Source organism: Embiotoca jacksoni, unplaced genomic scaffold (assembly GCF_022577435.1).
Source record: "Embiotoca jacksoni isolate LCO1_2020_lvr unplaced genomic scaffold, fEmbJac1.0.p SCAF_30, whole genome shotgun sequence".
Taxonomy (NCBI): Eukaryota; Metazoa; Chordata; class Actinopteri; family Embiotocidae; genus Embiotoca; species Embiotoca jacksoni.
This window is the reverse complement of record NW_027185382.1, coordinates 5,792,298-5,807,587: the sequence shown is the minus strand read 5'-3', so window position 1 is coordinate 5,807,587 and position 15,290 is coordinate 5,792,298. Positions and strand designations below refer to the sequence as shown.

The 15,290-nt window shown below is 50.5% G+C and overlaps 3 protein-coding genes across 3 annotated transcripts; all 3 read right to left on the bottom strand.

Annotated features, from left to right (window-relative positions):
• Positions 1-1,122: 1,122 nt before the first annotated feature.
• On the bottom strand, positions 1,123-3,063 carry LOC138206904 (frizzled-7-like). Its single transcript, XM_069163744.1, has one exon. It carries the CDS (start codon positions 3,061-3,063, stop codon positions 1,420-1,422), a length of 1,644 nt encoding a protein of 547 aa, XP_069019845.1. The 3' UTR covers positions 1,123-1,419.
• A 2,091-nt stretch (positions 3,064-5,154) lies between these two features.
• Positions 5,155-9,105, bottom strand: cdk15 (cyclin-dependent kinase 15). Its single transcript, XM_069164101.1, has 13 exons — positions 8,529-9,105; positions 8,241-8,369; positions 8,069-8,163; positions 7,909-7,988; positions 7,745-7,839; positions 7,354-7,416; positions 7,123-7,246; positions 6,894-7,014; positions 6,719-6,812; positions 6,294-6,357; positions 6,088-6,136; positions 5,780-5,922; positions 5,155-5,700 (listed from the first exon to the last, which is right to left on the bottom strand). Exons 1-13 carry the CDS (start codon positions 8,709-8,711, stop codon positions 5,603-5,605), a joined length of 1,338 nt encoding a protein of 445 aa, XP_069020202.1. The 5' UTR covers positions 8,712-9,105; the 3' UTR covers positions 5,155-5,602.
• Positions 9,106-9,199: 94 nt separating this feature from the next.
• On the bottom strand, positions 9,200-13,304 carry ftcd (formimidoyltransferase cyclodeaminase). The gene is made up of 14 exons (XM_069164100.1): positions 13,210-13,304; positions 12,595-12,778; positions 12,390-12,518; positions 12,165-12,253; positions 11,908-12,087; positions 11,328-11,465; positions 11,109-11,240; positions 10,952-11,013; positions 10,748-10,874; positions 10,500-10,661; positions 10,022-10,065; positions 9,651-9,789; positions 9,458-9,553; positions 9,200-9,377 (listed from the first exon to the last, which is right to left on the bottom strand). Exons 1-14 carry the CDS (start codon positions 13,261-13,263, stop codon positions 9,294-9,296), a joined length of 1,620 nt encoding a protein of 539 aa, XP_069020201.1. The 5' UTR covers positions 13,264-13,304; the 3' UTR covers positions 9,200-9,293.
• Between the last annotated feature and the right edge of the window lie 1,986 nt (positions 13,305-15,290).

Sequence of the window (15,290 nt, the reverse complement as noted above, 5' to 3'; positions counted from 1 at the left end):
CAGGGAACCACAGGAACCTGCAGGAGGGCCCGGTCCGGTCCGGTCCAGGACCAGGTCCGGTCCGGTCCGGTCCGGTCCAGGTCCTTCCCTCCCACTTCATGAGGATGTGATCATCACCATCACAAGGTTCATCGTTAGTTTTCAAACATCAGTAACAGAGAAACATTTTCCTTCAGTTGAACGTGATCTTATTTTTTACGACTGAAGGAGTTTCAGTTTCTGTGTTTTATTTTACTTTTTCTTCAGAAACATTTTGTCCGAATTATCTTCAACGTTATTTCAGGCGCGTTTTTTTCCGCGACCGTTTTTGCTGCGACTGAAACGTCTCGGAGGAAAACGAGGAACGCGGCGGTTCTTTAGGTCAAACGATGACTCTCAAACTGCATCAGATGGTTTCAACGGCGCCTCTCTGGGTCGGGATCATTCTTCAGAACCTGGTGGACCAGCGGTCCGGTCCGGTCCGGTCCGGTCGGCAGACAGAGCGCCGCTGTTTACTGTGATTGTTCTGACCGCTCGGCAGCAGCAGAACAAAAGAGTCTGTTTAATGTCCCGCAGCGACAGGAAGTCATTGAACGCACCAGATGGTGTGTTTGTCCTCGTTGGTCCGTCTCAATGAGGACCGACGACTGCTTCGCATACGGGCCTGGTTCTGGTCTCAGTCGGTCCAATTCAGGGTCAACCATGAATGACTTTAGATGTTACCTTGAACGTCCTGCAGACCGGACCAACATCGTGGTTCTGGAACCGGTCCAGAGGACAGAAATCTGTTTCAGTCAACGACAATGAGCTTTCAGCTGTAGCGGTTCTGATTCTGGACAAACTAACCGGACCGAGTCGACCTGAACAGATCAGACTGGACCACGTGACCGATCGCTCAGGCAGAGATTTGACTGTCCGAACCAGGTTCAGAACCTCCTTCAGGTTTTGTCCGGGTTCTGAGCTCGTTCTGATTTCTGATGTTAAAGTTCTACATGAACTCTTGATGACTGCGGTCCACTTTGTGGTTCTGAAATGGAGGGTTGGGCTGTGAGGTGGTGCTGTGTCGCCCTCTGGTGGTGGACATGTGAACTGTATGTGAACAGTGATGAGACACGGAGGACAGTAGAGGACGTAGAGGAGTGTTTATTCAGTTTATTTCAGAATAAAATAAATTAAAGTTAAACTTTTACATTTAAAAAAAAAATGCAGTTTTCGACTTCAGTGAACGAACAGAATCAATAAATGTGAAAGTTTTACTTCCAACACATCAATAAAAATGGATCAAATCATTTCTTTCACCGGTTCTGATAAAGATCAACAACAGAACCTTGAAAGGTTCCTCCTGATGACCTAGTTCAGTCTGAAGACGTCTTTACAGTGACGGAACCGACCAGAGTTCATGTGTGTGGAGGAAACCGGTTCTCCACCGCGGGCCCGGTTCTACACCGCGGTCTCCCCCTGGTCGCTGCTGCTCAGTCTTTTATAGAACTGGCGCCACGACTGCAGCGTCTTCCCCGACCAGATCCAGAACCCGGACGTGATCCCGACCATCAGGGTCATCAGGTACTTGACCATGAACACGGTGAAGTCCGGTGTGAGCGGCGCCGGCGGTCCGGCCGGACACGGCACGGCAAAGCGCCGGCAGGTCTGCAAGCGCCACGCGGTCTCCCAGTGCGGCCGGACCGCCTGCTCGTACACAAGGCAGCCGATGACGGCGGCGACCGGCGCTGCGTACAGAACGCAGAACGTGCCGATCCGCAGCATCAGCCGCTCCAGCTTCTGCGTCTCGGCGCCGTCCCGCTTCATGGCGGTCCGGATCCTGAAGAGCGACACAAAGCCGGCCAGCAGGAAGGAAGTCCCGACGAGGAGGTCGACGACCAGCGGCGCCAGGACGAAGCTGCGCAGCGCGTCCACGCTGGAGATCCCCACGTAGCAGACGCCGGTCAGCGGGTCGCCGTCCACCTGACCCGCCGCCAGGACGGCGGCCGTCTTCAGCGCCGGAACCACCCACGCCGCCACGTGGAAGTAGCACGAAACGGCCTTGATGGCCTCGCGACCCCACTTCATGGTGGCGGACAGGAACCAGCTGAGCGACAGGACAACCCACCAGGTGGAGCCGGCGGCACCGAAGAAGTAGAGGACCAGGAAGAGGAGGGTGCAGCCGTCCCACCTGGCGCCCTGGACCGCCACCCGGTACCCATCCTCCCGGAACCGGCCCACACACGCCACCCGGTCCTCCAGCAGGAAGCCGGCGCCGTAAGTCAGCGCCACCATGAAGGAGCAGCCGGACAGGAAGACGATCGGCCTCTCCGGGTACCGGAACCGTCTCGGGTCCACCAGGTACGTCAGCACGGTGAAGAACGTGCTGACGCAGCACAGAACGGACCAGGTACCGACCCAGAGCCGGCCCGACTTCAGCTCCTCCTCGCGGAAGTACATGAGTCCGGTGGGCTCGCAGGGGGCGCCGCAGTCCTCGACGCCCAGAAAGCGGTAGTTGAGGTACGACGGCACACGGAGCGGCGCCGGGCAGGAGAACGGCCGGGAGGTCCGCACGTAGGGAGGCGGGGTCAGGAGGTCGGGGAGGTTCAGGGTTGGAGCCGAGGTTGGCCCGTCCGTCGTGTTCTGACCCACGCAGATCTCGCCGGCGCCATGGACCGGGAAGTTCTCGCAGCGCAGCCGCTCGGGCCACTCGAACCCGAACTTGTTCATCAACGCCTCGCAGCCCTGCCGGGCCCGCTCACACAGGGCCCGGCAGGGCGGGATGGCCTGGTCCAGAACAGTGCACACCGGGGCGTACATGGAGCACAGGAAGAACTTGAGGTCCGGCGAACACTGGACTTTGACCAGCGGGTAGAACTGGTGCACCTCCAGCCCCGCCTCCTCCTGGTGTGCGTGGCCTAGTAGGTTGGGCAGGATGGTCTGGTTGTAGGCGATGTCGGTGCACAGCGGGATGGAGATGGGCTGGCAGAACCCGTGGTCCGGGATGGAGATCCCCCTCTCATACTGGCTGGTGACCCGCTGGAGGAGGACCACCACAACGCAGCCCGGGATCCAAACCCAGAACCTGGTTCCCCCCGCCTCCATGACGGGAACCGTCAAAGTCGTCTTTAGTCGTCCAATGGCTCACGAGTCCCAGAGACACCGTTGAGTTCCTGTCTAGTTCGTATCAGTGACTGGACCAGGTTCTGACGGACTGGACCAGTTAGTCCTCAGACTGGTTAATCCTCTGACCCGTTAGTCCTCAGACCGGTTAATCCTCTGACCCGTTAATCCTGAGACCCGTTAGTCCTCAGACCCGTTAGTCCTCAGACCTGTCCCGTCCTGTCAGACCCGTCCCGTCCTGTCAGACCCGGTAGTCCTCAGACCTGTCCCGTCCTGTCAGACCCCGTCCCGTCCTGTCAGACCCGTTAGTCCTCAGACCCGTTAGTCCTCAGACCTGTCCCGTCCTGTCAGACCCGTCCCGTCCTGTCAGACCCGGTAGTCCTCAGACCCGTTAGTCCTCAGACCTGTCCCGTCCTGTCAGACCTGTCCCGTCCTGTCAGACCCGTCAGTGAGTCAGGTTGAATGTTCCTCTCCACTGTCAGACTTCGTCTCCTCTCTCTCTCTGTCTGGACGGTTTCAAGGCGCCCCGCCCCCTTTTCCCCACCAGGAGGTGTGCCTGTGTGTGTGGGGTGGAGGGGGGATGGAGGGGGGGAGGGACATCTTGAAACTCCACTGTGCTGCCCAATCCTCCAATCACAGGTGTTGTTGTTTTTTTGGACGTTGATTGGACGCAAGGGAGAAAAGGGGGCGGGGCGTTGGCCAAGGAAAGTTTTAATTTGACTACATTTGATTCTGTTTTCATTTAAAGTGTAATAAAGACTGGTGATTACACGTGTTTACATGTTAGGGAAACTACTGAAGTGTTCTGAACTCGGTGGAAGTGTGTTGTGTTCAATGATCCCTTCAACAGAAACAATAAAAACAGACTCTGGACTCAATTTCTTTCTTCCGTTGATTCTCTTCGTGAACGTTAAGGTTTTTCCGTCTTCGTCTTTTCTTGGTGACGCGTAGAAGACGAGAGATGATTGTCGGCTCAGAGACACAAAACACCAAGTTGTAAAACTTTAAAGAGAAATTTGACTGGAAGCAGAGGGAAGTGTTAGCCTAGCGTAGCATAAAGACTGGAAGGAGAGGGAAGTGTTAGCCTAGCGTAGCATAAAGACTGGAAGGAGAGGGAAGTGTTAGCCTAGCATAGCATAAAGACTGGAAGCAGAGGGAAGGGTTAGCCTAGCATAGCATAAAGACTGGAAGCAGAGGGAAGTGTTAGCCTAGCATAGCATAAAGACTGGAAGCAGAGGGAAGTGTTAGCCTAGCGTAGCATAAAGACTGGAAGGAGAGGGAAGTGTTAGCCTAGCATAGCATAAAGACTGGAAGCAGAGGGAAGGGTTAGCCTAGCATAGCATAAAGACTGGAAGCAGAGGGAAGTGTTAGCCTAGCATAGCATAAAGACTGGAAGGAGAGGGAAGTGTTAGCCTAGCATAGCATAAAGACTGGAAGGAGAGGGAAGTGTTAGCCTAGCGTAGCATAAAGACTGGAAGGAGAGGGAAGTGTTAGCCTAGCATAGCATAAAGACTGGAAGCAGAGGGAAGGGTTAGCCTAGCATAGCATAAAGACTGGAAGCAGAGGGAAGTGTTAGCCTAGCATAGCATAAAGACTGGAAGCAGAGGGAAGTGTTAGCCTGAGGAGAAGAGAGGCTCGGGTCCTTTGTTCTTCCTGACGTCCCGTCATCAGTGTTTGTTTGGTTAAACGGACGTTTGGATCGTTCAGCGCGACAGAATAACGTTTGTGTTGGACGTTATCGCCGGGGGCGACGCTCTGCGAAAGCTCAGGACCGGCAAAGTTTGTTGAGAGAAAACAAACAAAGAAACAAAGACAAAGATTTTGTTTCAGACTGACGAGTGGAAGTCGTCGGTCTCTGGGGGGGGGGGGGGGGGGGGGGGGGGATCAAAGGCTGATTCGGGGCGGAGATCAAAGGCTCGTCTGCATTCTGATTTATTAATGACGCGTTTGTTCGAGTGCGCGGAAGAATTTTCTCTGATCGAACGTACGAAAACACAAACAGACTCAAATATTCACAAACTTCGTCTTTCTCTTTCATGTCTCCAATCAATCAAACGTCGGATATTCTGTCAATCACAAGCAAATAATTATTTATTTACGTTTGAACTCGTTCAAAACAACTCGACGGAAAACTTTTCGTCAAACTTGTGTTTTTTCGCTCCGACGTGAACACGAAGTCTCCGAAGAATAAACGTCAACAAACACAAACGACCACCAACTCACCAAATAACACAAACTTTAACACAAAGTTCTGCTTTCATCTCAGACGGTCGCAGCGATTGACCTCCACAAACAAACAAACAAACAAACAAACAAACACCAAACAGGATTTAACAGGAATAAAACACAAAGTAAAAGTCACATTAAATCCTGGTTTCTCAAAGTTTCTTTTTAATTGGTCTTCTAACTGAAACCAAAGCAGCGCCGGGCGGCGGGGCGGTTCTGACCCGGCGGGTCACCGGCGGCGGGGCGGTTCTGACCCGGCGGGTCACCGGCGGCGGGGCGGTTCTGACCCGGCGGGTCACCAGCGGCGGGCGGTTCTGACCCGGTAGGCCGGGTTGAAGATGTCTCGGACCTCCGTCTCCAGACGAACACCGGGAACCTTGAAAATGGAAACGGCTGAAACAGAAACATGAAGATCTTCTGGTTCTTGTGGACCCTCGTGATGTAGCATGTTAGCATGTAGCAGCGTTCTCACTGTCTCTCAGGTGCATGATGGGAGGAGGCAGCGTGCTGAAGTACGAGTGCCGCAGCGACGCCTGGGCCGAGATCCGGTCCGCCGGGACCGCCGTCAGCATCCTCTGGACCAGGTCCTCGGTCCTACAGGGCAGGTGGTTCAGCCTGGTCCAATCACAGGGGACGGCTAACACGTTAGCATCTATACTCACCTCATCTGCCTTCGTTAGCATTTCTATGATGGTTGGCGTTAGCATGGTTGCAATGTTAGCATTTCAGACGTGCCGAGCTAACTCAGTGCGTTGGGAGCTTAGCATCCAATTAGCTTACCTTTTCCAAACGGTCCTGAAAGACTTCGGCTCGGACAGAACAAACACGTCTGAACAAAACAAAACTTCTTTATCAACGTTCCTCAAACAGTCAAATAAATTGTTGAGAAACAAAAGAATTTTTTTTCGTTGAAAGTAAAACAGAAATCAAAAGAATAAATGAATAAAATGAGAATAATAAGTAGTTTGTGTTGCAGGTGAAGTCACCTGGTCGGTAGTTGGGCAGCAGACTGACTCCAGACCAGCTGACCTCCGAAGGAACGCCCAGCACCTGTTATTAGGGTTATTACATCATTATTAGGGTTATTACATCATTATTAGGGTTATTATGTTATTATTAGGGTTATTACATCATTATTAGGGTTATTACATCATTATTAGGGTTATTACATCATTATTAGGGTTATTACATCATTATTAGGGTTATTACATCATTATTAGGGTTATTATGTTATTATTAGATCATTATACATCTATTAGAGGGTTATTATTAGTATTATATTACTATATTTATTAGAGGGTTATGATTATTATTATATTTATTGGAGGTTATTATTATTATATTATATTATATTAATTGGATGATTATTATTATTGTATTTATTAAATCCGGTAATGGACGGTGAGCTCACCGCCCAGATTTTCTGCAGCTGATCCAACTCATCAGAGTCTCCGGGGAACGCCGGCGCCCCCTGCAGCATCTCCACCAACACACAGCCGGCACCCCTGATTCAAACACAAACTTTATTCAGACACGCTGAACACGCGTGATGTAACTGAACACGCGTGATGTAATTGGACACTGACCACATGTCCAGCGCCGTGGAGTAATCTGTGGAGCCCAGCAGCACGTCGGGGGGGCGGTACCACAGCGTCACCACCTCCGAGGAGAACGTCTGGCTGGGGATGGACTTGGACCGGGCCAGACCTGAACCACAACCAGAGAACGAGTCAGGAGACTTGTTTGTTGTGTTAGTTAGTTAGTTGTTTGTGTGTTTGTTTGTTTGTTTGTTGTGATGGTAAGCCCCGCCCTCACCAAAATCGGCCAGCTTGAGTTCTCCCAGGTAGCTGATCAGCAGGTTGTGGGGCTTCAGGTCTCGGTGGAGGATACGGCGGCTGTGGATGTAGCAGAGACCTCGCAGCAGCTGGAACATGAAGATCTGTGACGGACAGACGGACAGTCAGCCCCGCCTCCTCTGCACAGACTAATTCGACTCTGCCCACAGCGCCCCCAAGAGGCCGCAGGTCTACGTGCACACAGACATACCCGTATGTTGTGGGAGTGAAGTCCTCCAGGATGCTGTGTCATGTACTGGTTCAGGTCTGTCTGCTGTAGAGGGAGGAGACAGGAGGTGAGGGACTCCACCACGGCTCTACGAGTCTCCACTGCCCCCTCCAGGCAGACAGCTGGAACTACACCCTACTGCCCCCTCCAGGCAGACAGCTGGAACTACACCCTACTGCCCCCTCCAGGCAGACAGCTGGAACTACACCCTACTGCCCCCTCCAGGCAGACAGCTGGAACTACACCCTACTGCCCCCTCCAGGCAGACAGCTGGAACTACACCCTACTGCCCCCTCCAGGCAGACAGCTGGAACTACACCAGTGTGCTGCAGCGCCCCCTCAGGTCACACGCAGCACTGACACAGTTTCTCACCACGTATTCGAAGACCAAGGTCAGCGCCTCTCGCGTGTGGACGATGTCGTGCAGGATGACGATGTTGGCGTGTTTCAGATGTTTGAGCAGAGACGCTGTGTGAACACACACGTGTGTTAAAACCAACACGGCTGTAGAGGTGAGAGATCTGGTGAGAGAGTCACCTTCTCTGATGGCGGTGAACGGGACGCCCTCCTCCGTCTTCATGCGGATCACCTTCAGCGCCACCAGCTGCCCGTTGATCCTCCATGAAGAAGACACGACACAGTTACTGATCACTGACCGAAGACAGACGTGTTAATATCCACACGCATGTTCTCTGACCTGCTGATGCCTTTATAGACGGAGGCGAACGCTCCTTCACCCAGTTTCTCCAGACTCAGGTAGGACTGGGCCGCCCCGAAATGCAGACCGGGTTTCTGAGCAGAACGCGGATGTTAAAACACAGACATCAGAACACGGAGGTCCGAACTTCCCGTCCGGACCGGCAGCTCACCCAGGTGAAGGGCTCCGGGACGCCCGCCGTCAGCGGGTCGCTGTTACTGCGTCCTCGCTGGACTCTCAGCTGTCGGACCTGCAGCGTGTGGAACCAGTGAGGGGACGAACCGGACCGGACCGGCTCCGGCTGGGACACAGAGACCAGCTCAGACTTTAGTTCTTCACAAGTCCAGAAGTACAACATGATGACGTAAACAAACAAACTCGTAAATAAATAAACAAACAAATTCATCAATAAACATCATCAGCTCTCATCTTCATAAGAGGATCAGATGACCGTCATCACCTCAGCAGCCGGCAGAGAAGTTGAACTTCTGCTCTTCCTGAAGCTGACCTCCATCTTCATCTTCACCTCCTCCTTCTCCTCCTTCTCCTCCTCCTCCTCCTCCTCCTCCTCTCTCCGGTGTTTCTCCTCCTCTTCCTCACTGCAGCAGCAGCAGCTCCTCAGCCACCGAGACCAGTCCTCCATGTTGTCTTCGTCCCTTAGTCTTCTTTTTCTGACTCACATGGTCGAAGGCGAACAAACAGTGTCCCATGACTAAACCCCTCCCCCCCCTCCCTTTACACTCGACGTTCATCAGTGTGTCTGCTGCCCTCCAGTGGACACACATCGTCACTACACTTCTGCTCTCACTCACTGACAACCAGTGAACACATGTTAATCTACACATCGTCCACCAGGGGGCGGAACTAGCGCTAACCTCCTGGCATGTTTTACAATACGAGTTAACGTAGAAAGTAAAGTCACAATTATTAACATACTAAATAAATGTTAGCAAAAGAAGCTAATAACATTTACAGGATGATTTACCTTTACTATTTACCTGTTAGCATACAGCTAGCATTAGCATGATGCAGGTGAATCCTACCTGGAGACGGGAACCAACCGCTGCAGCGAACAGGTTCCTTACAGCAAACAGTAAAGTAACGCGCCGCAGCATGATAACCACTGACAGGTGAGCTGATTGATCATTTATTGACAGCTGTCAATCAGGCAGCAGGATGTGAGTGACAGGAGGAACCATCCTATAAGACAGCTCCATACATGTTGTCAGTGTCTGTTGGCGGCGGCAGTGAGGACAGCGGCGGCTCCGTCCTTCGCCTCCTGCAGCAGCTCCTCCGCTCTCTTCTGGGTCTACAGACACAACAAAGTTCTGGTCAGAGAACCGGGCTTACTGGATCAGAACCGGCTACAGAACCAGCGGACGGACTTACGGCCGCCCTGAAGACTTGGTCCGTCACGTCTTTGAGGTTGATCATGACGTTGTAGTACGCTCCGAACACCGCCGCCTCCAGAGCCTTCGCCGACACCTGGACCCAACAGAACCAGGCTGTTCAGAACCTGAACACGTTCCTCCACACACAGAATTCAGGTCAGACCAGGTGGACCTGAGAGTTCTGGTCTCACCTGAGCGTCCGACTTGCATCCGATGTTTCCGTAGACCACCAGCTCCTTCAGGGACGGCCAGAGGACGCTGATCCTCTCAGCCAGAACTAGAGGGACGCTGACGGCCTGCTGGAGGCCGGTCTGCATCGCAGCTTCTCTCCTGACCCACAGAACCACACGGACAGAACACCAACAGAACACCAACAGAACACCAGTAGAACACCAGTAGAACACCAACAGAACACCAACAGAACACCAACAGAACACCAGTAGAACACCAACAGAACACCAACAGAACACCAGTAGAACACCAGTAGAACACCAACAGAACACCAACTTCACTAAAACTCTTCTAATGTTGTTATAAATATTACATAAAAACTAAAGTTCACCTTTGAACTTCCTCTGCGGTGCTCTTTGGAAGTTTCAGCGCTGCCTGAAACGCAAGATCAAAGACCTGAAACATATTTTACCTGGAAACACACCTGGAGACTAACACACACACACACACACACACACACACACACACACACACACACACACACACACACACACACACACCTGGAGACTAACTAATACACACACACACACACACACACACACACACACACACACACACACACACACACACACCTGGAGACTAACACACACACACACACACACACACACACACACACACACACACACACACACCTGGAGACTAACTAATACACACACACACACACACACACACACACACACATATATATACATATGTGTGTGTGTATAAATATATATATATGTGTGTGTGTATATATATATATATATATATGTATGTATGTATGTATATGTGTGTGTGTGTGTGTGTGTGTGTGTGTGTGTGTGTGTCACCATGTAGCTGTTGAATGCGTCCGTGTCTTCGTCCACCATCATCAGCAGCTCGTTGGTCGCCTGATGAAATGGAGGAATCAGCCTCCTCATGACTCCGTCCAGGTTCTCGAACTGTCTCTTCCCGTAGGTCATGTGACCCACCATGGCCGCAAGCGCCGCCCCCTGCAGGAGGAACAGGACACGACAGCAGAGATGTTATAAGGAAGTGACGTCTCCCTCTGCTGGAGGATCAGTGATCGGACCGGTACCAGAGCAGCGATGGCAGCGGAGACCGATCCTCCTCCGGGAGCCGCCGACCGGCCGGCGACGTTCCGGACGAACCGCTGCAGAGACAGGGACACCAGCCGGCCGTCCTCCGGGGGGCGCACCATGTACCTGCCCAGGTGAGACGCACACTGTGACATCATCACTCATTCCATCCCAAAGTCAAACGTCCGTCTCTTCAAACTCACTCGATGATTCTCTCCTTCGGGTTGAACGGACCGAGAGAGTCCAGGCCCAGTTTACTGATCACCTGACAGACAGACAAACAAACAAACAAACAAACAAAGAGGCTCAGAGCCGTGAAGGAACCGGACCGGGCCGTTGTGTTCTGACCCGTGTTCTGACCAGTCGGACTTTATGCTCCTCTTCGATGATGAACAGTCGGTCTCTCTGGATGTAGAAGTCGGCGGTGTCCAGCAGCGCCTTCAGCGGCACCAGACCGACCACCTGCGAGCCCACCAGCGCCAGCTTCAGGTCCTGAACAAAAAACAAACAAACAGACTGGCCGTCACAAACAGGAAGCGGCGTCTCCTCTCCGACTGACCACCAGGGCGGCGCTCCGACCTCGGCGTCCCGGCGGACCTCCTCAAACACGGCGTGGAGCGGCGTCAGCTCGTAGTCCAGGATGTTGGTGGACACCTGAGCCACGTTGGCCTGGTCCAGGTACCAGCCGATCGCCTGCACCTTCCTCAGCAGCCCGGGCTGGTCGGGGACAGGAAGACAGGGGGGTCAGACAGGAAACCACGGCAACACTCAGCCTGGCCGAGGCTCCAAAGGTCAAAGGTTAGCGAGACAGCAATCTGAACGAGAAGGTCAAGAGAAAATCTGATCAAAAGAAAACCTGAAAACAAATCTAAAACTCTTCTGTTCTGTTCTACAATTATCTGGGAAGAACCTGAAAATGAAATCAGAAATTACAAATATTTTGAAAAAAAATCTAAGAAAAATAATCTGACATTTTTAAACAAATTCAAGAAAAAAAACATAAAATGTTTTTTTTTTAAATGCGAGTAACAAATATATATATTTCAAAACATCTGGTAAAAGATAGGCAGAAAAATAATGTCAACAGAAACGTGTTCAACGCTCCGGTGAGGTCATCAGATGATCAGCTGGGGGAGTGACTCAGACTCCCAGCATGCACCTGGTCCTTCCCGCGGCCCTGTTCCCGGATGTTCAGCGCGATGCGATGCGCCTGTTCTTTGGTGCTGATCAGGTTCACGTTGTAGGCAACGAGGAACTTGCGAGCGCCGGTTACCGTGGCGCCCCACGACGGTACGAAGAGGGCGGGGCCAAAGTCAGGGGTCCATTCGTCATGTTTCAGCTGCAGGACAAAAACAAATCAGATCAATTTCTTACTTTTAAAACATTTGGAGTAATAAAAAGCCACGACCGTCCGACCTTGTCGGGTAATGCTTCGTACTCTCCGGCTCGCACAGACGGAAGATTCCTCCGCGACTCCGTCCGAGCTGCTTCTCCGTAAAGATACACTGAGGACGAGTTCCGACATTTAAAGACAGATATTCACACCGAGCGAGTGTTACACAGCGACGGGGCATCAGGGTCCAGAGTTTGTACAGGTTGGTTTTCATGGAGTTTTTAAAGTGTGTTTTTAACGAGTCTCACCGGGCACACGCAGCATCTCCGCCAGCTTCCGTCCGAACTCGTTGGCACAGCGGACGCAGTCGTCCATGCTGACGTTCTGGACCGGGACGAAAGGACAGACGTCCAGCGCTCCGGTTCGAGGGTGCTCACCTGAACAGGAAACACACGTGAGACACTTCCTGTGGAGCGGCGCCACCCGGAGGACGGCCGCGGCGCTCAGACTCACCGCAGTGTTTGGTCATGTCGATGAGGCTAAAGGCCCGGCGGGCGGCGCTCAGCGCTCCCTCCACCACCGCCTCCGGAGAGCCCACGAAGGTGTAGACGGTGCGGTTGGTGGAGGCGCCGGCGTCGACGTCCAGCAGGCTACAGCCGGCGGTGCCGGAGACGGCGGCGGCGATGGCATCGATCACCTGGAGACACAAACACCGTCGCACTCATGAAACTACGCCAGGAAACGCAACAACAGATGTCACATCAGATTCCTGTTGAAGTCAAACGACCGATTCATTATTGTTCTCCTGTCTCTGCAGCAGAGGTCAAAGGGCAAAGTTCAGCAGCCCAAAAGACTGACGGTCATTTGTGTTTAACTCGTCAGTGATTTCCTGTCGAGCCGTTAGTGAGGCGGCTTCTGAAGGTTCCAGAGTTCAGGAGAGTTTAAAGAGTTTTCACACACGGACGGAGAAAATAATGAGATTATTAATAATGTGAAAATGAACATATAATAATGAGATTATTAATAATGTGAAAATGAACATATAATAATGAGATTATTAACATAATAATGTGAAAATGAACAGATAATAATGTGAGCATTAAAACGTTAGCAGCAGCTGGTTCTGACCTGTTTGTCGCGTCCTTCGGAGACGTTGGGGACACACTCCACCAACTGAGACATGATGTCTGCAGACTAAAGGACAACCAGCAGCGTCCAGCTTCACTACTTTCGACCTTCGACCCCTCCAAAAAAACAACCCAGACACACGAGTGGATCATTAACGGAGACCGTATGTAGGTCAGCTGACAATCATTAGCACCCTGACAAACAGCAACCTGCAGTCCCATCAGCGCCCCCTGTTGTTCTGGTTTTGTACCCTCATGGTTGAAATGCACTTATTGTAACTCGCTTTGGATAAAAGAGTCAGATAAATGTAATGAAATGAAATGACAGCACACCAAGGCTGGAGTGCTCCAAACAACGCTAACAACGTTAACAACATTAACTACCCTAACAACACTAACAACGTTAACTACCCTAACAACACTAACAACGTTAACTACCCTAACAACGCTAACAACGTTAACTACCCTGACAACGCTAACAACGTTAACTACCCTGACAACGCTAACAACGTTAACTACCCTAACAATGCTAACAACGCTAACAACGTTAACTACCCTAACAACGTTAACTACCCTAACAACGTTAACTACCCTAACAACGTTAACTACCCTAACAACACTAACAATGTTAACTACCCTAACAACGCTAACAACGTTAACTACCCTGACAACGCTAACAACGTTAACTACCCTAACAATGCTAACAACGCTAACAACGTTAACTACCCTAACAATGCGAACAACTTTAACTACCCTAACAACGTTAACTACCCTAACAACGCTAACAACGTTAACTACCCTAACAACGCTAACAATGTTAACTACCCTAACAACTTTAACTACCCTAACAACGTTAACAATGTTAACTACCCCAACAACGTTAACTACCCTAACAACGCTAACAACGTTAACTACCCTAACAACGTTAACAGCGTTAACTACCCTAACAACACTAACAACGTTAACTACCCTAACAACGTTAACTACCCTAACAACATTAACAACGTTAACTACCCTAACAACGCTAACAACGTTAACTACCCTAACAACGCTAACAATGTTAACTACCGTAACGTTAACTACCCTAACAACGTTAACAATGTTAACTACCCTAACAACGTTAACTACCCTAACAACGTTAACTACCCTAACAACGCTAACAATGTTAACTACCCTAACAACGTTAACTACCCTAACAACACTAACAACGTTAACTACCCTAACAACGTTAACTACCCTAACAACGCTAACTACCCTAACAACGTTAACTACCCTAACAACGCTAACTACCCTAACAACGTTAACTACCCTGACAACACTAACAACGTTAACTACCCTAACAACGTTAACTACCCTAACAACGCTAACTACCCTAACAACGTTAACTACCCTAACAACGTTAACGTCAACTACCCTAACAACGCTAACAACGTTAACTACCCTGACAATGCTAACAACACTAACAAGGTGCTAAAATAATTAACAACGCTAACGACGTGCTAAAATAATTAACAACGCTAACGACGCTAACAACCTTCTATTGATCGTCTGCTGGCTCACAATAATCCAGTTGATCACTTCCAAATCTAAACCAATTAAAATGAAGTGTATGTACTGTATATACTGTGCATTTTATATTTTATATTTATATTTTATATTTTTTACTGCTATTTTTCTGCTATTTTATTGCTTTTCTATTGTTCTATTATTATCGTATTGCTTCTGTATGCTGCTGTAGCGAAAAAATTTCCCCTCGGGGATTAATAAAGTAACTACCTAACCTAACCTAACCTGAAATGAATCAGATGTTTATTATTGATTGCTGAACAGGTTTGTGAAGCAAAAAGAAAAACAACAACAACAAACAGATGTGAGAATCAATCAAACAGCTGATTGTTAACCAAATCAGCTTGATCAAGGAACAGAAGAAGAGTGTCTGCAGGACGTCACATGTCCGATGGACTATTTGATCCACCCTTTGTGGGAGGTCAGAGGTCAGAGGTCGGCCACATAAACTGCTGCCAGTGTTTGAACAACAGAAGAAGAAAAGAAACTGAGAGCTGCTGTGATTTATTTAAACTG